Genomic DNA, 26,227 nt, shown 5'->3' with positions numbered 1-26,227 from the left:
CATTGTACAGAGGAGTACAGTATGCTCTAAATAATGCTACCTTAACATGAGTAGTGCACATGCTAAACTTCCGTGCAATATAATATAACTTCTAGAAACACGCTGCATGATTTTGTTTACTGTTGGACTCTTGATTTCAAATGGGCATTATGCGTTTGATATGTAAATATGTGATAAAAATAAATTAAATGTGTTTTTTTTCACATGTGAGATTGTGTGACACGACTATTCTGACGCCATGCTATTTTAAATTTGAAACTCTCATAAGGCATAGAGCGGATATGATCACAAACGACCACAAGGATGTGAAATAATAATTCATACCAGGGCAGCTCTGAAAAACTTACAGTAGAGGCCACCACAAAAACATATTGGCCTGCGGTCCAATCAGATTGTGGCATTTTTTTGACAGGCTTGAATACGGACCAATAGGAGAGCTGTAAACATGCTGGAAAGGGGCGGGATCTGGGATATTGTGTGTCATCAACTCAAGGCGCTTTGTTGTTCTTGCGGGACGGAAAGAAGGAGGAAATTTGTTGTAAACATCCCGGGTGAAGCAAAGATACTATTTCACATGGCTTAATGTTGTTAAGCGCCAACCAAGAGTGGAGTTAAACCGATGTCGCAGGGTGAAAAGTGGCGTATTTGCGGGACCGAATCAGCTCAGCGTTGAGCTAGCATTAGCTTCTCCGGGAGGGTGTCCACTGTCCAGATTGGAGCGGAAGGAATTCCAGGCACTGGGAAGAAGGGGAGAAATCTTTGCTGGGATGCCTCACGCAAGTTGGGAAAAAACATATTTTAGGGCTCCGCCTGGCATCACAGCACTATCAACCTAAAGCATGTGTTCGCTTGACTGATATCAAATTGCAGGAACGATTTAATGGTGGTTTGTAACAGTTAACGTGCCAGTTTAGCGAGTTAGCCACGTAGCTACGTAGCCCTCAGTAGGAAGACATTTAAAATGGCGGAGGGTTGGCCCATTCCTTCGGCCCTTGTCTTCATGCTGCTGAGTTTGAGTGCCTGGGCTCTGGAGTCTTGTCCCGCTCCTTGCTCTTGTTCTAAAGGGCAGGATGAGGTCCAGATTCTGGACTGCAACAGGAAGAGGCTGTCCTCAGCTCCCGTGGACCCACCATATGGGATAACCCAAGTGTAAGTACACAAGAGTGTTGAAGTTTGTCCTGCACTGAATCCACTACACTGATTTGTTATTCAACCAAGGAGTGTACCATAACATACCAATAAACCACATTAGATGTAGCCTGTTGTAGCCACTTGACTCCAAGTCGATAGGATCTTACCCATAGAAGTTTCTTTATGATATGATCTGTTTTAGGACATAGGTTAATGACCTTATTTTAATAACAAAGGCATCAGTGGGACAGATTAAAAAGCCCGGTCATCACATCCAAACCAACTTATCCATGAGTCACTGTAAACTGTAAGCGATGTATAAATCTAACACAATTTATATTCAGTTGTCACTCACTTATTTAGGTACACCTAGCTAAACACAATGCAGCCAAACAGAACACATCTGCAGTATGTCCCACCTTCATGAAGGGTTGGCTTTTACTTATTTATGTTATTGATCATACCGTGAATATTACAGTACATTGTGCAGATAACGTTACATATTTCATTTTATAACACTGAAAAATTATCACTTTACAAGACAACATTTAAAGTATACATTGCGTTGTACAAATTCATGAAAACCTAGATATAATACACCATATTTGTCTTTATTAGATATGATTTTAACAATTATTTGAGAGGTAATAATAGCTTTCTTGTTCAGTTTTATCAGGGATGCACAGTATTGGATTTTTTTTTTGCAGATACGCCGATATATAGCAATTTATTTGGCTGATAACCAATATTGATAAATCCACCTAATTTTAGTGATTATTAAGTCTCTTCTGTAGTGTGATTAACGTCATATTATGTATGCATACTCTTATCATCATAGCCTACAAGCTGATTGAGACATGAAATAGATGGCTTTTTAATGTGTGTAATATTCATTCATTGTGCAGAATAAAATAAATAAGCATGTAGGCTGATTCTAATAGTTCATTTTAAAGTTGATATTGGCCGATACCGATGGTGTCCCGAATTATTGTGCATCTGTAGTTGTTATCTTAGAAACAGAGTCAAAGAAAGATTGTAGTTCAACATAAAACAAACAGATATTTGGTGTAATCTGAAGCACTCTAGGCTTATGGATGTTATATTTGCCAACAAGACATATACGTTTGAGAGCATTGTCAGTAGATTGTGATCCTGTATTGCAATTTAGAAACAAGACCATGTCTTGTTATATCTTTCATGAAGGTTATAACTTTATAGCATTCATTTAATTATTTTTAAACCAGTCTAGAGAGGTGTTTACTCACGTTTATAGTCACTTTAGGGGTCGTAATTTGTGGTGCTGTTAATTTGTATTGTATTCTTTCCAATATTTGCACCTAATTAATATAATAAAAAAGTCTCTCAATGAAATACAGTCCAACAGCATCAAGATTACAGCCTCCTACGTGACTTAAGCTAACCATCACTTCTACTATTGTTTAAACAAATACTGAACATTATAACAATCTCAGTGGTAGTAATTAATGCTGGGCTGTTTGATGGATGAATCAAGCTGCGGTGAACCTGATTAAATTTCGCAGAATTTCTAGAACATTTTGTGAGGAGTTATGCAATCCATGAGTTGATGATTTAATGTTTCTATTTCAGTTATTCCTCAGCTGATTTACTCAGCAGTCTTTTTTTAATATGAAGCTAATATTTTGTTGAATTTCATTTCAGCACTATGAATCACAATGAGCTGACTGTTCTTCCTTTTCTCGGAGACGTTTCCTCAAACATCACGTCGCTGTCATTGTGAGTATAGAATCCCCTTCAGGTTTTCTAGTCTCTCCTGTCACTACCAAAGTAAATATTTAAAATAAGCCTTGAATTTCTTTATGTAAATGTATAACTCCTCCAGGTCTTTGTTTCTTTACATGCTTTTCCCAAAGAAAAAAAGACTGTCTTTATGTCATGTCTACAAATATACTAAACCAGAAACATTGGTACTGTTAGATATTGTCTTTTGTGACTCAGTACCTGATGTGAGTTTTTCACAATGTTGGTGTGATTTGAGTGTACCATAGACGTAGTATGTCATAGTACTCTGTGTTGTTATGATTTGAAACTAATACATGTCATATTTTTTACACGATTCAGAGTCCACAATCGGATCTCAGAGCTTTCAATGCTTCAGCTGCAGCCATACGTTTCCTTGGAGACACTAGACCTGACATCCAACTCCATCTCCGAGCTCAGAGTTGGATCCTTCCCTTCCATGCAGCTGAAATATCTGTAAGTAATCACCCATATATAACCTTTTTTTTTTCTTTGTCAAGGAAGGTCAGGTGAAATTGCCTGCAAGAATAGCCTGACCTATCCCTTGCGGGATGATTCAGACACATTAACCAATAACAAACCAAACATTGTGATACAGCAACCCACCATGATCCAATAGCACAATACATAATATCATCCAGGCATAAACACAAACAGTATTAGGCAAAAGAAAAAGACGTAAACCTCTCACAAACAATGCATCCAGACTTATCCCTCAACAAAAAGAGGCGCAGAGCACAAACAAGCTGAAGGTTAAAGAAAATAAAACTAGGAAGCACTCAAAATGCATATATCTGCCAAGGATGCACAGTACTGCACAAGCTTTGAATTTTAACAATAGAAAACATCTAGGATCCAATCTAATATAATTACAAAGACACTAAAGCAGCTTACAATCGTAGAGACATTAATGGTATAAAAATGGAGAGCGGGATCTGAATAATACAAACTCAAGATGACAAAGCAGTAATGGCTATACAAAGTATTACAGAGAATATATTAAAGCAAAGCAGTACCGCACAGTGCAAGACATTTCAAGTACACAAATCAAGTCAGAGCACAAAAGACACCTTGTTTTGATCATTTCATTGTCGGTAAAGAAGCATCTTTTTGTAGAACAGCTGCAGTGCCTCCTCCAGTGGATATTCACATACAGTAGATGTAACTAAAGAGCCAACAATCTTCCCTGTGCTGATTTTGGCTCTAATGTCTCTGTTCTCCTCTTGCCTTTTCTCAAAGGAATTTGAGTAATAACAAGATCAGTGTCCTCGAGCCCGGCTGCTTTGAAAACATCTCCAGCTCCCTGCTGGTGTTGAAGCTGAACAGGAACAGATTAGTTGTGCTGCCATCCAAAGTCTTCAAACTTCCACAGCTTCAGTTTCTGTAAGTATCGCATGATGTAAAACTGAAATAATTTGTCAAGAATTTAACGGTTGATAGTTGGCAGACAAATCTGGATTTTAATACAGATGTAACAACTCGTACTTAAGTAGCTGGCTGAATTTATTGTAAATCCAATTTTAAAAAAACCCAGTGGACTATATCCAGCTTTTGGTATGATGTACTTTGTTGATGAAAGCTGGTCCTTACTCTCATTTTAGTGAAATGAAGCGCAACAAGATCAAGATAGTGGACAGTTTGACGTTCAAAGGGATGGACTCTCTGAGGTCACTGAAGATGCAGAGGAATGGCATCACGAAGCTCATGGATGGAGCCTTTTTTGGACTCAACAACATTGAAGAACTGTAAGTACATTGCTGTGGACATCTTTAAAGTGACACTAAAGAGCAAGTTCATGAGCAACTGTGGAACACTACAGTGTAGCTCTTTTTAAAGTCACCATAATGAGCTTGGTAATTGCACAAATATTGGTGGGAAATATTTGCTTTCTACTGTATTTTTCTTATGTCTGTTTTGAAATTTTGTGGCCCGTTTCTGCCAAAATCTTCCTGGCAGATTTATCAATAAATTCTAACGATTATAGTTTTTTGTTGATGCCATTTTGTTTATCCCATCTGTGTCTCAGAGAGCTGGAGCACAACAACCTAACAGAGGTCAACAAAGGCTGGCTGTACGGGCTGCGCATGCTGCGTATCCTGCGGGTCAGCCAGAATGCTGTCGGCATCATCCGACCAGACGCCTGGGAGTTTTGCCAAAAGCTGGAGGAACTGTGAGTGTGTTTGCTTCCTAGCTAAAATCCCCACGCAGCTAAGAGTCCCCACTTTCTTTCATCAGCCCCGGGCTCTGAAATTCATTCTGTGTGCTCAGAGGAGTTACTGTTATCTTGCTGCAGTACTTTTGGGTGTCTAGAGCTGATTCAGTGCTGTCTTGCCTCCGGTGGATGTACTGCATATGTTTTTAGCAATTTTGTGGAAATGCCTCAGTTTAGATAATCATTCTTTAATGTGGAGTCGAATTAACACACAAGATGGTGTTGAGTAAGGAAATTGTTTTAACTAATCTCTCTCATATTTGTGGTTGTTTTGTGCAGGGACTTGTCCTTCAATCATCTGACTAGACTTGAAGAGACGGCGTTCGTAGGATTAGGTCTCCTGGAGAGCCTGAACCTCGGAGAAAACTCCATCAGCCATTTGGGAGAGGGAGTGTTCAGTGGCCTGGCAAGTCTGCGCACCCTGTAAGTGCTTCACCTTAAAGAAATCCATCTGAAATATCTGTTACCTGTTCTATCTAACAAGTGTGATTAAGTGCAGTATGCGAAATATAACCCTCCTGACATGTTCTTGGCTCTGCATTCTCATGAAGGCTGCTGACTACAGTAGGTCTGTGGTTTGTTTCACTCTTCATGTGTAGTTCTAGTCCTGTCTTGAACACATTTCCCAAGTAATCCTAAGTAGTTTAGAGAAATAACAGTAGAGCTTGCCAGTATTTTAAGTCTGCGTCCTCTAATACAGTCTGTGTTGCGTTCTAACCCTGATTGTCATTAGTTGTCTGTTTAGTTTTAGATCAAACCACCCAGTGTGTAATTTCTGTATAATCCTGTTCTCTTGGTTTTGTGTCTTCTGTCCTACCATTCACTGCGAGCATCATGCTGATTTCAGATCAGTTCAAACCTGAAAAATTCTGAGTTCTGCTCACTCACAGGAGAAGCAAGCATAGGTGTCTCACTTGAAATTTTAAAGCAGTTGAAGCTTTATTACCATGTGCAAACATGTGAAAGCACATAGGGGCCTTATGATTTCCATGACAATGAAAACACATATGGAAACACAGAGTTTAATTAAAAAAATATGCTCTCTGTGTTGGAGTTTCACAGAAGGTGGGGCTCAGCTCCTTCACACACACTGGCAGGGTGGCTGACACAGGGGGTCAGCTGTTGCAGACTCCGCTGTGCTCTGTGCTCCTCGAGTTTAGCGTCTGGCCACGAAGATGCGACTGACTGCTGACGCCAGCTTGACTGCAGACCTTTTCTCGATTAGCCAAGCTACGTCAAATCCTGTGCTTCTCAGGTGGTCCCGAGGCAGCGTTTGATGTTTCTGCATCAAGCCAGCCATCACTTGCATCTCTGTGGTCAAATTGCCAACTGATTTTTTGATTGCACAGGTAGGTGTTAGCCTGCTGTGGCATTACTGCCTGTCACACCTCTTCCAGTGCCTGTGGGTCAGCTGCAGGGATGTCAGTTAGGTACCTCCGATCTTCAGCGTTTCGCCACTTGAAAACCCAAATGTCTCTTGGTGGTGGGGCAGCGGCAGACACGTCTCCCTGCCCCCTGTGCAGCTAGCCCATGTGCTAGGTGTTACCCCAGTGCTTGTCTCCTCTCTTGAGCTAGAGCCAAGAGCTGCTTTTCTCTGCTTCTTCGGCCAGGTATTTCAGGGCCTTCTGCTGGCTTGCTCCTGTTACCCCCATTTCCTTCAGGATGTGGACAGCTGGGTAGGGTAGATGCCCACTTGCACTCCTCAGTGAGATCAGATTATTTCAGCCTCTACCTCTTTGAGGCAGACTCCATTCCCTTCTCTCAAGGGACAGTCAGCTCAATGAGGAGCGTGGTCTTGGCACTGCTAGACCACAACACTGTGTTTGGTCTAAGGCTTCTGTTGGAGATCTCACCAGGGAGCCAGAGCTTCCTGCCGAGATTGACTGTTATACTGCAGTCCAGGATGGCGTCTGCTCAAGTCCTGTCTGCGCCTTTCCAAAACCTCAGCCAGTCTTCTTAGGACTTGGATGTGTCGCCACCTGTTGCACCCTTGGGACAGCACAACCTTGCAGCCTGACAGGATGTGCTGGAGATTTGTATTTTGAACTGCTGCAGGGGGGGGCAGCAGTCTTCCTGGCCAGACCACAGGTGTAGGTTCAGTGGGCAGGGAGGTGTGCTGTATGTTGCCCAGATGTGGAAGCTGAGCCTTGCCTGTGGGGTCATTCACTGGTTTACCATGCTGATGTTTCTGCTGACGACGCCCTCCCATGGTGTCCAGCTCCCTTGCTGTCCCTGTGCTATGGCCTTGATCATATAGCGCCCATTTGTTATCCTTGTCACCTTGGAAACCACCAGTTCTTACCTCTCCCTCTTGCTGGCCTTGTACCTGAACAGTGGGGCCTCTCCCCATTCAAGACCTGACCTTTCTGTCTGGACTCTTCCGGTGATCTTTTGGTGCTGCAGCCTGCTAATTGCCAGGTCAACTTTAGCGTGCACTTTCCCCTCGCAGCCAGTGCGGATTAAATTTGAAGTGCACCCTTATACTGACCTGTAAATGCAGTTAAATGGCCCAGGACACACACATGATTACGTAGAAATCCCACTAAATTGCGAGGGAAAGTAAGGCCTACAATATTCTTTGAAGTTGAGTTGCTGGAATCCTTACAGTGGTCGACGACCCTGCAGTCATGTGAAAGAGGCCCCTTAAATGTGTTACATAAAATTCATTGATATCCATTAATTTTGGAATCTTTTGCTATTGAATTATTCGAAATGTATTAATCCACGACCTGATTAGACTCTTTCTGATGACAAAATGTACTTAAATTGTAAAATAGACTTCAGAAAAAATAAACAGAAAACAGAGTTTGGTAAATAAATAAGAATAAAAAACATCTGGAGAAACTCATAACGGATTGAATAGGGCCCTAAGCACACATTTCTAAATAGAATATTTGAGAGGCAATATAGTGTTAGTGCTGAGTTCAGGTCTTTCATGTGAACCATGTACTGTATAGAAGATTGTTGTAATATTGTGCAGGGGGAGAGTAGACTGGCCTTCACACTGTAGCTGAGCCAGAGGCCGAGAGGTGAAGGTTGGTAATATCTTTTGTCAGTGTGGGTAGAGCAGCAGCACTCCTCCTGGTCTGGGATTTGAGTTTGTTTTCCTTTTAATATTTTATCAAGCAGGGATAAAATAATATCAACATACAATATGCTCAACATTTCAGTGTCTACTGAGCGTAACAACAAATAACACAGCAGCTCTGGCTTTGTCAGGGAGGAATTGGGATTATGCTTTCTTGGGTGTTTAATAAATACTGTTTACCTCTCTGTTAGGGGAGTTATCCTTTACAATAATGTCCTCCTGCACTTATGCACCTCATGTCAGTGCCACATAATGCATTGCTTGGTACAACAGTGGTATAAATCTGCTGCTTTTACTCCTCTCTATTCACACAATGTGTGTGGTTGCAAAGTATTAGACGACAGTTCTGAACCACATTAACACCACCACAAAAGCTTTGAAAATACTGTGTAACTAAGGCTCAGAATATCAGCCTAATTGAGCAACTACGTTTTCTTCTTCATACCGTGAGATGAGATGTGTGGAAGAAGAGAGGAAGTTGTGAACTCATTATTTGCCACACAGACTTCCGTCTAATCCACTGAGCTGCAACAAGAAAGGGGTCGTATTTGGGAGCTTGACCATCCTGGGAGCTTTCATGGGAGAGAGGAATCGGAGAGTGCCGAAGTTCTTTCAAAGGTGGCCAGGCATGAGGAAAAAGAAACAAAGGAGCCCATGACCCATCCTGTAAACACAAGGCCTCTCTGTGTTTCCAATGGACCCATGAACTGTCCCAGTGCTAAACAGAGCCAATTAATTTCCCCTCATCAGAACAGCAGGGGCAGCGAACTGTAACACACAGTGGAAGCATGGTGTCTCAGATTGTTAGTCTGCTAACTGAGAGTCACTGCTACTGACAACCACAGTGGAGATAATTTGTCCTCTCTGTGGTCTTTAAAAAACTTTGCTGGAGGAGTCATCACGTCTTCAGTCATTGCAGAGTGTGTTTGATATCTAAAATGTAACCCTTTGTTTTGCAGAGATATCCGCAATAATGAAATCTCCTGGGCCATTGAAGACTCCATTGGTGTGTTTGATGGAATGAAGAAGCTGAACACGCTGTAAGAACTCTCAGATTATATACCCAAACAGATAGATCAGAGTATTGACAGAGTTTGATTCGATTTATAGGACAAAATATCTTGCATTTGGACAAATACAGCCAGTGCAATTAAAATTCTAAATCAGTGTTCCAGAGATTTGGCTGTATTCATCTTTTCTGGTGAGAAACGCCTCCTGATAATGTGAAGCTTTGTTCAGATAGGTGTTTTTCTACTTGACAGGTTTTATTTTGCTGTGAAATTGTTCCTCTTGTTTACTCAGACTTGAATTGGAAGGTTGTTCAGATGTCTCAACTTCATCTTAAAGTTACAGTTGGTAACTTCTATGAAAATAACTTTGTCATGATTGCTGAAACTGTCACTATGTCCACATTGTAGTATGTAGAGACAGACAGTCTGTGAAAAACGTCACATTCCTCCTCCTCCTTGTGCTTCCAATGGCTTTTACTGGCATCCACCTCAGCTGAAAGAAAACAACTAATCAGGGCCAACCAGTCACTAAGGCAGCTGTCAGTCACTGCTCGTGAACTGCAGTCAAACTGTCAAATGAGGCACTGCTGATCAAATATGAATCAAGATTCTGTAACTGCATTGCCTATTGTTCTTGCTCTACTGTTTTCAACATGGCAGCCAGGTCACTAACACTCTCATTTTACATCTAAACAGTACACTAAAATATGTGTCTGAAAACATTTTAGGTAAGAAATAGGCAATGCAGTAACCGAATCTTGATTGATATTTGGCTAGTGCTGCCTACTTTGATAGTTTGACAGCAGTTCACGAGCAGTGATACGACCGTTTCCCCCGAACACTTCCGGTATGGTACCTTTGGACAGACATGGTGCGCAGTCTCTGGCTTTTCCACTACAAACAGTACTCTCAATGTGGGCGGGATTGTTGTCACTCACTGCTTCGTCCAGCACTCACTGTATTTCCTCATTACTGGTGACACAGATGGAAGTCTGCACCTTGTTTATCGTCCACAGAACGAGGCTGCATGCCGATATTTTCATAACAAAATAGAACAGATTGCAATGAGAGTCTCTCTCCATGGGTTACATGAGCCTCAAAACTACTCAGCCCTGAGCAGAGTGACCGTCCGCTACTGACCAATCAACAGACTGCAGTGTTCACAGCTCCACCTTTTAGTACCAGATCTGTGTGCTAGGTACCCCAACAGAGGGGGGACCAAAAAGGGAGATGGTACAGAACGTAACTGAACCGTACCGTACTGCTCGGTGGAAACCGGGCTTTATTTCAGTGCTTTGTTTAGCTGTAATGTGAGACAGTTGCTTCTGCTGGTAGGCTGTGCATCGCATTTGCTCTACTGTTTGTCAACATGGCAGGCGGGACACAAACATATTTGATCAGCGCTGCCTAGTTTGACAGTTTGACCGCAGTTCAGGAGCAGTAATTGACATGATTGACAGCTGTGTTAGAGACTCCTTCTGATTGATTGTTTTCATTTACTTGTGGGTAAATTCTAGCCAGTGCTATTAGAAGCACTGCGAGGAGGCAGAGGAACATGATTTTTTTTCTCATGTGGCACTGTGTTGATGTTTTGACTGTTTCAGTAAAAATTAAAAAAATTAATTATTTAAAAAAGTTATTTTTTATAAAAGTTAACCAACTACAGCTTTAACAATAACCTCTGATGCAGTGTTCAATAAAATGTTACCCTAGAGCAGGTTTTGTGTCAACACCTTTAATGAACATCACATTAAAAATGTTATTCCTGTTTTATTTTACAGAATCATTCAGCGGAACAAAATCAAATCAATCACTAAGAAAGCGTTTGAGGGCCTGGAGGAGCTGGAGCACCTGTGAGTAAAGCCGATGCACGCCCTTGTTGCTCCACACAGTTACACTTGTGTCTCAGAAGGAACTCTTGTTATTATTGAATAATTAAAGATAGCAGGAGACTTTTTTTTACCACTGTGCTGCTGTTGTTGTCTTCTGCTTGTGAAATGGGATGCCATTTTGATCACATTAGGTGTGTCTAATCCATATTTCTGTCCACACTGCAGGGACCTCAGCAAGAATGGCATCATGTCGATACACCCCGAGGCGTTGTCCCATATGAAGCTCAAAGTGTTGTGAGTAGACACTAAATGAATCTTACAGCTCTCATAAGCACATTTGGAAGCCAGCTTTTCCCCGTGTTATTATTGTTTCTTTGACTGATTTAGCAATATTGCTTTCATTAAAAACGAGTTATAATGCTTAAGTGACACTGCAATTTAAAGGACATAATTAGCATTTTAAATTTCCATTATGCAGTTTTACAAAGACGACGAGTGGATGCTGTGAATGAATAGGAGCACTTTAACTTTGCTTTTGAGCCTTTCACCCCATTTTTGATGACAGCATTTAAAATATATGTAATTGCCAAGTCATCAGATTGTTGTCTTAACAAAACCATAAACTTTGGACAAGCAGAGATTTGTATGACTCAGCTTTTGAGTTGCAGTACCATCATGTGCCTTATTAAGACAGCTGTGTCTCCTGCCTGTGAGGACAGACAGTGGAAATGCTCAGCCCATGTTAGGAGTGTCTCTCAAGCAGTGGCTAACGAAATGCCCCAGCAGCTGTCAAACTCAGAAGATGTATCATGACAGTAGTCATATCCTGTTATTAATGAGTGCTGCTTTAATAGATTATAGCACTATTTGCTGGGTGAGTTGACAAAGTGGCTTTGCTTGATAACTTAGCAAGAGGAAAAAATGGTTACACCCTGGTTATTAAGATTTATTTTAGGATTAAGTGTATTAAAACATGGTTCTGGAGGCAGTGCAAGCAATTAATTTAATTTCCAGTCTTTATTAAGATCATTTAAAGGTTGCTTTCACACCTGTTGTTCAGTTCCCATGTTTTTATTTGTCTCCTGCCGACTGGTTTGAAAATGAGAACGCCGGTGTGTGACTTGGAAAGTGGTTATGCTTTTGAGATGATTAAATGATCTATCATTGTTTGTGTTTTTGGTTGTAGAGAGGGATTGTTTTTTTGTGTGTCTTTACTGTGACAGCAATTGCCTTAGTGCTGAGTTTATCATAAGAAATTTAGCAAAAATCCATCACTCTTTGTTACAGAGACACTATAGGTCTGCCTTTATGATATTTGGTGTAATACAAATACAGCTACTCTTGCATGCTCACTGTCACTTAGTTACTCAGGCAGCACTTGGTGTGTTGTCAGAGTAGATAAAGGAAGGTAAATTGAACCTTCATTTCAAGCAAGTAAATCCAAGTTTGCTTCTCTAAAAGGGTGAATCATAGTTCCAATAGTCACAAAAATTCATACCCATTTGTTCACCTCATTTTATCTCTACAGCAGTTTAATGATTCCAACAAATTTTGCAATGACTCACCTCGCGTTTCCTTCATTACCTTTCTGTTCTCAGTGTCCTGAACACGAGCAGCCTGCTGTGTGACTGCCACATGCAGTGGCTGGGGCCATGGCTGACTGACAGCCAGTTCCAGCAGTCTGTCTCCGCTGTCTGTGCTCATCCTGCCAGCCTGCTTGGTCGCAATGTCCTGTCCATCAGCCCGGAAGAGTTTGTTTGTGGTCAGTCCCTTTCTTTCTTTTTTAATGGTCCACTACATCCAATATAGGTACTCTTCAGCCAACACAGTGGAGAATGTTTGTTGTTGTGAGACAGGAAAATGCACAGATTTTTCATTTTGAGATGTTTTGAAATCACTTTAGTGTCTAGTAAATTATGTTTCACCATTACAGAGCACTATTTCATTCTGGAAGTTTTATTCACAGGTTTCATATACTTTAATTTCATAAACAGTTGCATCAAACATCTGTAACACTGTGGTAAACACACCATGCATTGGCATATTTTATGTTGAACACAAACTAATATCTTACATGTCAGTGAAGAGGTCTGCTCTAAAAATATTTTCTAACTTTGAAAAACGCTGAGTGTTGCACTTTCTGTCCTCCACAGATGATTTCCCCAAGCCTCATATCACAACTCACCCAGAGACGTATGTGGCCTTGAGAGGGAACAACGTGACTCTGAGCTGCGTTGCATCCAGCAGCAGCGATTCGCCAATGACCACAGCTTGGCGGAAGGACGGGGAGGTGCTGTATGATGCAGAAGTGCAAAACTACGCCCGGTACCAGGAAGGAGAGCTGATCTACACCACTGTGCTTCATCTCCTTAATGTCAACTTCACTGATGAGGGGCGCTATCAGTGTGTGGTCTCCAATCACTTTGGCTCCAACTACTCCAACAGGGCCAAGCTCACTGTCAATGGTGAGGATGTGTGCCTTTGTCAATTAATGTGACTGATGATTGTCACTGAGGCTCTTGTGTTTTTCTCTTGCTCTGCAGTCGTTTACTTTCTTTAAGCGATAAAGTGCTGGGCTTGCCAAAATGCTATGCACCGAGTCTGGCTCATTTAATTATATATCTATAGTTTATATCTGTCCCACCCTTGACCACGCTTTCTATCCTCTTATCCTCCAGAGCTGCCATCCTTCCTTAAGACACCCATGGATCTGACGATCCGCACTGGGACTATGGCCAGGCTGGAGTGTGCTGCTGAAGGCCATCCATCACCCCAGATTGCTTGGCAGAAGGATGGAGGCACTGACTTCCCTGCTGCCCGGGAGCGCAGGATGCATGTGATGCCAGATGATGACATCTTCTTTATTGCTAACGTGAAGACAGAAGACATGGGGGTGTACAGCTGTACGGCTCAAAACGCAGCTGGCAGCCTGTCTGCAAACGCCACTCTCACCGTTCTGGGTGAGTCACCCACCTGATCAACAAAGTATACAACTGATGTGTCACCGCTGGGTCATCTCAGCTGAGTCACGCTGTTCAAATTGGTTACTTGTTTACGTCTGTCGCTCATAACACGCTTGTTTTTGTGTTCCCTCTTCTGCAGTCTTAACAAATATCGATGTAAATGGAAACCTTATTATATCATGTCCACAGACACAGCTGTTATGTCATATTTCTGTCTCTTGACCTCATACACACCCATTTGAACAGATTGACACAAATGCCACAGGGATAATCCTTTAAATAAAAAAATCAATGAATCCTCCCCTCTTCCAGAAACCCCATCCTTCATGCGGCCGCTGGAAGACAGAACAGTGGCCCGTGGTGAAACTGCCGTGCTTCAGTGTATAGCCGGAGGCAGCCCAGCTCCTCGTCTCAACTGGACCAAAGATGACGGGCCTCTGGTGCTGACCGAGCGCCACTTCTTTGCTGCAGCCAACCAGCTCCTCATCATAGTTGATGCTGGCCCTGCTGACGCTGGCAAATACACCTGCATCATGTCCAATACTCTGGGAACAGAACGCGGCCACATCTACCTGAGCGTCTCGCCATCACCCAACTGCGATACTGGCACGGGATACGACCAAGACGGCTGGACCACTGTGGGCATCGTAGTAATTGTGGTGGTGTGCTGTGTGGTTGGAACCTCGCTGGTCTGGGTCATCGTCATCTATCACATGCGCAGGAAAAGTGAAGACTACAGTATCACCAACACAGGTCAGCAGTTTCAACACATAGCCATCTGTGATATACAATAAATGTGCCTTATCTGAAGCCTCAACCCCATAATGGCAGCTGTTGGGAAGGCTTGAAATATGTCTCTGGGGCTGGCACTTTGTTGTGAGGATAAGGCTGTTTCACAGAACTCAATACCGGCTCACAGAATGTGTCTCTGTCTGTTCCAGATGAGATGAATTTGCCAGCAGACATCCCCAGCTACCTCTCCTCTCAGGGTACTTTGTCAGAGCCTCAGGAAGGCTACAGTAACTCTGAGGCTGGCAGCCACCAGCAGCTCATGCCTCCTCTCTCCAATGGATACGTCCATAAGGGCACAGATGGTGAGTAATCATCCTTTTAGATTCGGTGAATTCCACCATGTGTGACTCTATAAAACAAACCTTTTGGATGAGGATAGTTTTGCTTTTTGTTTTCTCAATGTCAGGAATAATCATTTTGCAATACCTATAACAAGCATTGGGTTATAATGAGGATGAGATAATTATGTCGTGCTCATGGCATTACAAGTATGGTTCTCTTGCATAACATAAGCACACAGAGTTGTCGCATGAAAGGTAATCTCTGCTCTCACCATTAGACACTCAATAGGGTTGGGTTATGTAAGCATTGTGATTACAAGAGTACAAAGATTGTTACGTCAACATCACAACGATCACAAGATAATTATGTGATCAAACACATGAAGATGCACCATCACATGGAAAAACTCAGAGAAATATTACATTTCTTTAAATAAATGTCTGTAAATAAAACACAGCTTCTCAGATTTGCTTTTCAGGATTCAAAGGTTTGCAAACTCCGATGCTCATTCAGTTGTTGTTTCTGCTTTTTGAGATTTTGGATTAGATCGTTGCTGAAATGAGACAGTGACTAATTATCATGTGTGTCCCAGGTGTGTGTTACGGAGACACGGGCAGCGAGGTGGAAACTGAGGGGAATGGCATGCTGCACTGTAGGGTTGGCTCTTTGTTCACTGGCCGTAGCAGCTTCCACCCCGGAGAGCCCCGCGAGGGACTTGCTGGACTCCCCACAGGTTAGTGTCCTCGACACACAAGCAGTTGTGTGGCTTTTATTTATCTTGAAAGGAGTGGATTTTTTCTGCGTTCTTATTGTTCAGCACAGTGTTGTTCATGTCTGAAGGATTTTGAAACTACGATATCTCTGCCTTTCACTAGGCCTTTTAACTTGTCTTGTATTTATGTAGATGTATTCACATTAAGATGTAATATAGATGGTCTTTTCATACATATGCAAATATTTTAATACAACTTTAAAGCTAATTAAATAAGAGAAAATGTATACCACTGTAAGTAATCACATCAGGATGCTAGTCACAGTAGCACCAGTGCCAGCGTAGATGCACATGATGATAGACACATGATGTACCCACAAACGTCCCACATCTAAAAATAATAACCTTTAGTTGTATGGCATCTCTCATACACAAAAGTAAGAGATAAGATTATTTAAACAATAGCTAAAATGTTAAAATGCATTTGAAAAGAGAAGGACAATAAACAGTTTCTACATCCTGGTTATTTTGGGATAAAAATGATCTTTAAAGTATGTTTTGTATGCAGATTCCCTACGGGGTGAAACAGAAAATTAATTTTGAAATGATATTCCAGGTTTTAAAAATGACTTTTGAAAGTGAATGAAAAATAAAGACAAGCTATGAAATAGTTCAATGAATACAAGTTTTATAATTCTCTCACATCTAATTGATATATGGTGAGAATAATAGAAAGTAGTCAGATGATTAAGTGTCCTCAAAGCCAGGCATAAAAGACAAAGTTTCACTGACCAAGATCCGTGTTCGTTCTTGCCAGGTGGTGCAGGTCCGTTGGTCATCTGCTCCGACTGCTACGACAACGCCAACATCTACTCTCGCACACGGGAGTACTGCCCTTACGCCTACCTAGGGGAGGACGATCCGCTGGACAAGACCCTGCCAGGCCTGAAGGAGAGCTTCAGTGAGCACGCCCAGCACGAGGACACGGCATTGGAGAGCCTCATTAGTAACCGGGACTCCTCTGTCTTTCTCACTTCACACGACAAAAGGCTGAGCAGCCACACTCCCCCGGAGCACTACGCTAATGGTGAGACTTGGAAACAGACATTTTACCTATTAGAGCAAGGTGGTGACACCGCCCTTTGTCTAGGTGCCAGCTATCATGTCCTGCCTGCTGAGGTGTTTTTTGATAACACACTGAAATTGTACCCTCCTGCAGCTACTGGAGAAAAAAAAAAAAAAAATTCCCCACCTATGATTCTTTAAACATTTTCCTCTCCTGTTTCTGTGGCTGTTAAAAATCTTGCAGATGCTCAGGCAAGTTTACTCGTAGCTTGACTTATACACAGTACATACAGTGCAAATACTGAGGTCATTGATTTATTGAAGCCATTTTTTACAGGTGAGAGATTTCCCACTGAACTGGTAAACCCATAAGATTGTATTTAAGATAAGATAAGCCTTCAATGATCCCCAGAGGGGGAGTTCAGGTACTGCGGCAGCACAATGGCAGACATAAGTACAGATAAGTAGAGAAGTAAATATCCAGAATAAATAAAATAAGATGTCTATACATACTGCACAAGAGTAGAAGTAGAAATATAAACTATACAAGACAATTAAAGACAGTGACAAGTTAATATGACACAGTATGATGAGTAGCTGCAAGTCTGATATATATCTAAACAGCGTACACTAGAATAAGTCACTAATAATTGATACTTAGTTTGTAAAAGAGACAGAATAGATCTTGAGGCATTGAGTTGACTGAAGCATTTTCTCCCAGCTGAAAACACCAGGCGCTCCTCAGGAAACACTCAGCGGGGGGCTTGAGAGCACTTTGGAGGTGCAGCGTTTTTTCAGCTGAGATGCTTTGGTTGCATCTGGTTGCCATGATACAGAAAATCCATGGAAGTAAAAATTTCGAGGCAAGGTAGAGTACTTACTCGCTCTGGATGAAGAGAAAGAGCAGGAAGAAACATGATGGCAGAGAGGACAGGCCTGCTGGTCTGTGTGGGTTCGTGAGAGGAAACAGATATTAATATATATCCAGTATTTTAACATATTTCTCCTCCATTGTTGTTCAGCACTTGTACATGTAAGATGTGAAGGTTGGTCTTCATGGTGTTTGCTCCTCCGCCACTGTGATTGAATGGCTGGGTAAAAAGTGACAATGACAAGTGCAGCATTTTACCCAAAGTTGTAAAAATTTTCAGCTCTCAGTGCTCTAAACGCCAAACATGCAGCACTCAGCGTAGAATAGACACATATTACTACGTCAGTGTAGAGACAGGGCACTCCCATTGCAAAGAATGAAAAAGAAATTCCCTCAGAAAGAACGCTTTGGTAGACCTGACCTGTTATTTTCTTATTGTGCTAAGAACAATGAAAATCTGTTGAGCAGCTCTTAAGTGGTGCATAATAGGGCTGCAACGATTAGTCGACTAATCGGTGACTAATCGACTATTAAAATAATCAGTGACTATTTTAGACGTCGACTAATCGGTTTGAGTCATTTTTCATAGAAAAGTTCTATAAAAGTACCCAAAATACTCTTATTGCAGCTTCTTACGCTCAGATATTGGCAGCTTTACACACTCTCCCATGACAATGAACTAAAACCCTTTGGCGTCATTAGATGACATATTTTGGGGGTTTGGGAGAGACAGACCGACATTTTTCAACATTTTAACACATTTTTCGATAAAATGATTAGTCAACTAATCGAAGAAATAATCGACAGATTAGTCGACAGTGAAAATAATCGTTAGTTGCAGCCCTAGTGTACAGCATGAAAGTTCAACAAATGAAAACAGATAAGGCAAATAAAAATCGAGCAAAATAATTCAAATATACAGACAAGCAAAATATATACAGGGTTCCCACAGAACTTTAAAAAGCCTGAAAAGGCAGTGAATTCATGGATCTAATAACGAGGCTGTTGGTGTGAAATGTCTTAAATCAATCGTTCGTAAGTCTTTAAAATGCAAAGACACAGGAAGTAGGATTTTATGACTCTTTTTTTCTGATGGTGTGTTGTTAAATCTCAAAATAATTGGTAACATCCATTTTTCTTAACAGATACACCGTATGCCTCAAACATTAATGTCACACAGATCAGGGTAGCGAAACCAACAACGCTAATATTTTGTTCTTGGCTGGGATGTATCCACTGTCTGGTAGCTAGCTGTCAGTGTACCCTGGACAACATGGGGAATTTCAAATTCAATGAAAATTGGCTATCTGACCAAGATTTTGCTGCATGTCTCAAACCGGTGCAATGCATACGAGGCTTGGTGAACTTTTTGCCAAAAGTCTTAAAACTCACAGTGGGATTTAAGGCAGTGGAATCCGACATGCAGAGTGAAAAACACGCACAGCAGTTTATCTTCAAGCTCTGTTAAACCTCGTCTCCGCCCCGCAACGAAATAACTTTTAGCCAAAATTTTCCCGAACCCTACAGAATTGATGTCATGTTTTCTTCTACTGTTTTGGTTATTGTGAAATTTGAATTAAATATCATTCCAAGTGGAGTCACAAATCTCAAATCCAACTTGCCTTCAGCTGTAGCAACCCCATTATACACAAAGTGTTAAGAATGAGACAAAGTGACTGAGCTGTACAATAGGTGGTACAGTGGTGGTTAGGTAGCAGCATATAGACTGGTATGAGCAAACATCTTCTATGTGCAGTAAAACTGCAGTGTAGTGTGGTAGTGTGTAATGAATGTGTGTGTGTGGATGGGTAGGTGTGGTTATTGTTCACAGCAGTCAGAGGGCGGAGGGGTTGTAACAGAGGTTACAGCTCTTGGCAAGATGCTTTTTTCAGTTTCTTTGATCTGTTTTTATTGTCCTACACCTCCATCCAGAGGGGAAGAGCACAAACAGACAGTGTCCAGGGTGGTATGAGTCTTTTATGGCTTTCTTTTGTAGTCAGCCAGTGTAAATGTTCTTCAGAGGTGGTCGTGTGGTCCCACTGACTCGCTGAGCCGCCTTCACCACACATTGTAGATTGTGCTGGTCTTCCCCAGTGCAGCTGCAGTACCACGCTGTGCAGCAGCAGCTGAGCAGGCTCTCGATCAATACTTGTCTGGATTAATATAGCAAAATAGAAATATTATATAGTATATGATGAGGTGAGACTGTAACAAATTAACATGGTATGACATGATATAATACAAGAGATGTGTATTTATTTATATATTTATTAGAGATATTGATCTTCCAGATATGATTTGTTCAGATATATAGAGGCTTGTTATGAAGGTTGTTCAGGTGGTGGTAGTACTTGTACACTACAGCTAATGTTATATTGTCTGTTGGGATTAGATCAGAAACAACTGTGTAAAAGTCAGTTTAAGGCGAGTTCACATTACACGACTGGCCAACCAGTCTTTGAGTCGCAGAGACTATCGTAATCTTTTGAGTGTTCATACCTAGCGACGTGTGTTTCTGTCAGCGGGAGTCTCGCCAACTGCGTTACGACCTGTGTGCACACCACAAGATTTCGTGACCAAACTACGGTTTGTCACGCATGAACAAAACAGGATATTATGAAGTTCCCCGGCGCTAAACGTTACGCGTCAACATGGATGTCCGACCGCTCCTGATCCTGTGGACACCGCCATTGTTGTTGTTGCTTGCCGGCTTGTCCTCCTCGCATTTCTTCTGTCCTGCTGCGTGCTGACGTGGGACATATCCCGCCTCTCATCGGCCGATGCTCTTTGTCAGTCGTGTCAGACTTCTCCAGTTTTCTAGCATGCCAGATATTCAGTCCCAGTCGCAGACGAGGGGACGACTTGCCCGTAGGCTTTTTCAGACTTGTCGTGGCAGACTATCTGCCGACTCACCTCCGACCCAAGGTGTCTCTCAAGATCCTCTGCGACGTCAAAATAGCGGTGAAAATTGTGTAAAATAACTTCTTCATACGGCTTGTTTTGTCTAACAAACACTCCATAATATAAGGGTTTTCAAGTTATGGTTAATATTTGGCAATTTTTCTTGATATATTTGCAAACAATGACTGTCATTGCTAAAAAAAAAAAGTGTCTGGTTTGGAATCAGTTCAATACGTAGCCGTCTAAGTATTGTGTTTTACTGTCTTTGCAGATTCTCTTAGCAGGTCATTCTGGGGCGAAGGGGAAGACCCGTCCTCGAAACCCCAACCAGGCGCGTCCCAGCACCCAGTGACAGTACACAGGACACCACCTCTGACTTCCACTGCCGACGGGGCAGAGGAACAGAGTGAAGCAGAGGCTGACTGTTTTCCCAGCCAATGCACACAGGACCACAGAAGTGCCTCTAATAGGACTAACCCTCAGGAGCACCCTGCTCCCACATAGGTCCTTACACTCCTCCCACGTTCTGCCTCTGACTCCTCGTTGCTGCACCCCCCTACTCCTGTCACCCACTACCTCCAAAGAGACTCCTCACATTCTGCCAAAGATGCTCTCTTGTATGTTTACATTCCCCTTTCACTCAAGAGGACATACAAACGTTCTCCACTGTGGAGAGACTGCTGTGTCAGGCTGGAAAAATGGACCAGTGATTAAATTGACCTCCTCCTTGACACCTCCACCTCTGCAGGACCCTTTTCTCCTACATCCTCCACTCTTCTTTGTTCTCTCTCTAGAGAAAGCTATGAATGTATGCTTTAAAGAGCCATGTCGGATGCTGCCATGAGATAACGCCAAGACATGGTCGAGTCTCTTCAAGCTCTCTCCTCCGTCCCTGCTGCTGCGGGGCTGAAATTTTTTTGCCAGTGCGCGTCACACTGGCAGTTTCGTCTCATCATTCCTGGTACAGACACCTGTTGGAGCAGCCTACATGACTTTGGTAGAAATTACAAACCTCCTATTCCCAAGTGGGGAAAACAGGAGGTTCAAACAGATGACAGTAGTTCCCTGACCAGCAGTTTGTGGTTGTTAATATCGGAAAGAACATTGAAAACATGCGTCCCACATTCCCACAGCCATCCCGACTGACTCAAAACTATGCTATCTGGTATTATGCAAATCCCAGAGACAGTGACACCAAAATGTGGTGTATATTATGAATATATATGAATATATCCTATATCATCTTTATCTGATCCTGTTTTATGTCAAATGCAATCGCTAATTCCTTCATTTTTATGTCTTTGTGATGATAAGCAGTTTGGGGAGAAAGCGTGTACTTTATTTGCACATCTGACAATCATGGTTTTGCTGGCTACTTTCTAATGGTTGTCTATCGGATGGCCTTTTTAACAAGCATTCTCAGTAACTTCGATCAGGTGACATTATGGCTTAGATACACACAGTATGCACTGATTTGTTTCCCCCCTTTATCATATCTTACAGGCACTTAATTTAACGGTGGTGAACTTCATTATGCAGTGTGCATGCTGTTTTTACATTGTGAGGGTTTATCATCACAGTTTTGTCTCAACAAAGTTCACGATCCTTCCGTAGATATTGATTAAGCCGAGGTTTTCACTTGGGACTGTGAAAAATGAGAATGTATTGTATTATTTTATACATGTATGTGTACATAAGACTAGTAATCTATTAAATTCCATGTCTTACTAGTTCATTTGCAGAGAGGTTTGAGACAGATGCTGCAGTAACTTTAAGCTTATTCGTTTTTATTGATCCAGCGCTATCCTGAAGTTTTGATCTATCCGAAAATGGAAACGCCTCTCATGTAAAAGAAGGTGGTTTTTGTTTAATCAGGTTCGATGTCATGAGTTGTCCTTAAAAATCCTCTTGATTATTGCACTTCGGAGTTGCTCAGATGTGTTTGGCTTTGTTTGTGACTCTCAGAAAACTTAATATTTGCTCAATATATTTAGCAAATTACACTCCGTTGCCTCTAGGTATACCTAGCTAAAACTAATGCAGTCTGATACAGCAATCCTGCAATAAATCAACCCTCACGAAAGTTCAGTTTTCGAGAGATGTTTACTCAACTATATGATCATTTCATTCGGCGGATGTAGTTTACGGTGCTGTTGAATTGTATTAAATTCTACTGACAGGTGCTTTTATTATTTGGTCCACCCCATTTTTTTTTTATCAATGAGGGTCAGCTAAGTACCAGAAACACTTCTCTGTATAATGTCGTACAGCTCAAGAGCACCACAAACTGCTGCTTCCAAAATGATAGACATTACAACCTTCATGAAGCAAGGTTCATCAGTTATGTTTTGATTTTCCAGTTCCCCGATCGAGTAAGTGGGTCAGAAATCTACCCGTCTGAAATAATTTTTAATTGCCCCTATACTAATTGTTTTATTTATTCTCAGTTATTAACTAACAATGTCATAAAAAACGACCCAATTTCCTTGCCTTGCTCCAAGTTTTAGGCAAACTACACAATCCATAGTTTTGCCTCCAATCTTTAACACCACCGAACTACACTCCTCTTTCCAAGATAATGAAACGCTTGCTTGCGCTTCAGCTCATAAACTTTGTCTTTACCTGCCGTTACTTTCTCCCGAGTGTCTGATTGGTACTGCGCATGTGCAACTCTGAACAGAGATGAAAAGGACATGAGATTCCTCACTCCTGAGCTGCTTCCATCATCAGCTCTGGCAGAAACAGTGTGTTTAATCCTAATAACCAAGTGCCCAACGTGGCATTTTACTTGCTGTGGGCCATTAGGCAATCCTAATTGTTGAGCCTGATGAAGGTTAGATTTATTTCAGTTGTTGTATGAGACTGCAGAAGTTGTAGCTAGGCGTACTTAATAAAGCGACAACTAAGAGTTTATCATACTCATTCTTCACAGGAATGATTCGTGGCAATGATAGTTGAAAGTTTCTTTTTGTTATTGTCATTTATGTTGATCATGAGTACTGCTACATTCTGCTCTTTTAGTCTGGACCAGTAAATTATTTTTCATGTTCCTTCTCTCCTCTTCGGTACATTGAGTGTACGAGGTTAACAAAAAAATCAATAATGCTGAAACTAATGGTTCCTTTTTATCAACAGTTGCTCAAAATGGACTACATGTACGTGTTAAGCAGCACATAGTGTATCGGTACATCTCAGTGGTACGTGCAGATGTGAATTCATGCGTTCATTCACTGTCTTGGCTCTAACTTTTTAAATTTTGTCAGTGGTCCGCTCTGCTTTATTGACCAGATGAACACATTCCAAGCCTCTTCCTCTGAATTTGACATTACCAAACCCAAGACCAAAAACCAATATGATTTCATGAGTTCTCGACACACTCCCTGCTCCAGCAGAAGCAGATCCTTGTTACATGTTCTCTGATTCTTGGCCAAGGTCAATGTTATGCCCCGTCTGAGCGATTGAGGAAATTGAAATGAAAACTCGCAATGATAAGTCACACTAATGGAGCTACATGTCGGGGACGGCGGCGTACTTCTCTTCACTGTTGAATATTTTTCTGCCAACACAGCATAACTTAATGTGCATTTGTATTGTTTTATTCTCTGAACGTCCTGTATGACTTTATACCAAAGTTTAGCAGTAACTGCTCTGGCAATATCCAATGCTGCTTTTTTTTGTATTGTTGAAGTTTTGCATTTTGTTTTCAATAGTATTTTTGGACCTTGTTTACCTGTACATTCTGTAAAGCATGTCTAAAGAGCCTTTTTTGTTACGTAGCCATTACTCTGACATTAAACATGAATTCTGATAATTTGGTTTGGAATGTTGATGTCTTTCTTATCACGCTTCTCGGGTAGACATAGGATTACTTGCGTTGTCTATTATGCAATATATGTATCTGGTTTTGTCTGTAATATGCCTGCGGAGTAGCGGAAATAGCTCATCGCAGCTTCCAGAGTCCAAGTTGACATATTCAAAGGGTTTGGTTTGTCAAAAGCCCAAGCATAATTAATTTATGGTTATATACAGTGCATTCAGAAAGCATTCAGACCCTTGAATGTTGTTACATTTTCTCAGGGCACAGATCTGGGGAAGGCTACAGAAAAAAATCTGCTGCATTGAATGTTCCTAAGAGCAATCTCTTGGAGTTACCCAATCAAACTTTGCCATGATCTCTATCGGCCAATTGAGGATGCTACAGCAAAAGTTTAAATCTGGTCTCTCCTCCACTGCTGTCACTCAGCTGAGTCCAGGGCAAGCTCAACAAAGGCCCATTCCACTACTCATCCAGATCATCAGCACTTCTCCATCTTCTCTACATCTACACCACCTCTGCCACCACCAGTGTCTAGACCCCGGGGAGTTCCCTATTTGACTATGGATTCATCACCCTCCTTAAGCCATACCATCTAAACGGGGTCCAATCCCAATCCAATTTTTCATTCTTATGTGCACGAGTTAATAGATACTATTTTTACTATAAAAATAAGTGTCTCCTGATTGAACTAATATGAAAGACTTTTGGAACAACCACTACTCTTACTAGAGTAGTAGGAGTCGTCAAAATGAGCAAACTGGGGAGAAGGGCCTTGGTAAGAGACTAAAGAATCCGTTGGTCACTCTGGCTGAGCTTCAGAGATCATATGTGGAGATGGGAGAAACTTCCAGATGGTCAAACAACACTGCAACACTCTTTATGGCAGAGTGACCAGACGGAAGCCACTCTTTATTGAGGAACCCAGGAAGGCACCTAAAGGACTCTCAGACTGTGAAAAACAGGATTCTCTGGTCTGATGAAGCCAAGATTGAAGTGTTTTTTCTAAGCGTCATGTCTGGAGGAAGCCAGTCACCGCTCATCATCCGCCCAGTACCATCCCAGCAGTAAAGCCTGGTGGTGGCAGCATCATGCTGTGGGGGGATTTTTCAGCAGCAGGAACTGAGGGACCTGATCAGGGTTGAGGGAAAGCTGCACAGAGCCAAGTACAGAGATATCTTAAATGAGAAACTTGATCCAAAGCATTCAGGACCGCAAACTGGGCTCACCCTCCAACAGGACACTGACTCTAAGCAGCCAAGATGTAGCAGGACTGGCTTAGGGACAACTCTGTGAATGTCCTGAAGTGTCTCAGCCAGAGCTCTGACTTGAACCTGATCAATCATGTCTAGAGAAACCTGTAAATGGCTCTCTGCTGCTGTTCACCATCCAACCTGACAAAGCTTGAGAGGATCTTCAGAGAAGAATAGCAGAAAATCCCGGTGTGCAATCCAGGTGTGCAAAGTTCGTCACGTCATACCGAAGACTCGAGGCTGTAATCGATGCCAAAGGTACTTCAGCTATGTACTGGGTAAAGGGTCTGAATACTTACGTCAATATGATTTTAGTTTTTCCTTTTTTCTCAGGTTAAGCAAAAAAAAATAAATCAAAACTACTCTTCAGAGTGTAGATTGATGAGGTAGAAAATTAAACAATTTCAGCATGAGGCTGCAACATAAAATGTGAAAAACTGAAGGGCTGTGAATACTTTATACATCCATCTATGTCATAACCCTCACCTATGGTCACGAGCTCTAGCGACTGAAAGTATGAGA

At 41.8% G+C, this 26,227-nt stretch overlaps 1 protein-coding gene across 1 annotated transcript; it reads left to right on the top strand.

Moving 5' to 3' along the window:
- Positions 1 to 465: 465 nt before the first annotated feature.
- Positions 466 to 24,449, top strand: lrig2 (leucine-rich repeats and immunoglobulin-like domains 2). Its single transcript, XM_050038651.1, has 18 exons — positions 466 to 1,149; positions 2,812 to 2,886; positions 3,232 to 3,366; positions 4,150 to 4,293; positions 4,512 to 4,655; positions 4,937 to 5,080; positions 5,402 to 5,545; positions 9,170 to 9,250; positions 11,002 to 11,073; positions 11,278 to 11,346; positions 12,651 to 12,814; positions 13,206 to 13,517; positions 13,731 to 14,012; positions 14,328 to 14,768; positions 14,957 to 15,109; positions 15,682 to 15,822; positions 16,619 to 16,888; positions 20,910 to 24,449. The coding sequence occupies exons 1-18, from the start codon at positions 962 to 964 to the stop codon at positions 21,140 to 21,142; spliced, it is 3,192 nt and encodes a 1,063-aa protein (XP_049894608.1). The 5' UTR covers positions 466 to 961; the 3' UTR covers positions 21,143 to 24,449.
- Positions 24,450 to 26,227: the final 1,778 nt, after the last annotated feature.

Source organism: Epinephelus moara, chromosome 24 (assembly GCF_006386435.1).
Source record: "Epinephelus moara isolate mb chromosome 24, YSFRI_EMoa_1.0, whole genome shotgun sequence".
NCBI lineage: Eukaryota > Metazoa > Chordata > Actinopteri > Perciformes > Serranidae > Epinephelus > Epinephelus moara.
Note: the sequence above shows the minus strand (reverse complement) of the source record. Positions and strands in the feature narration are given on the sequence as shown.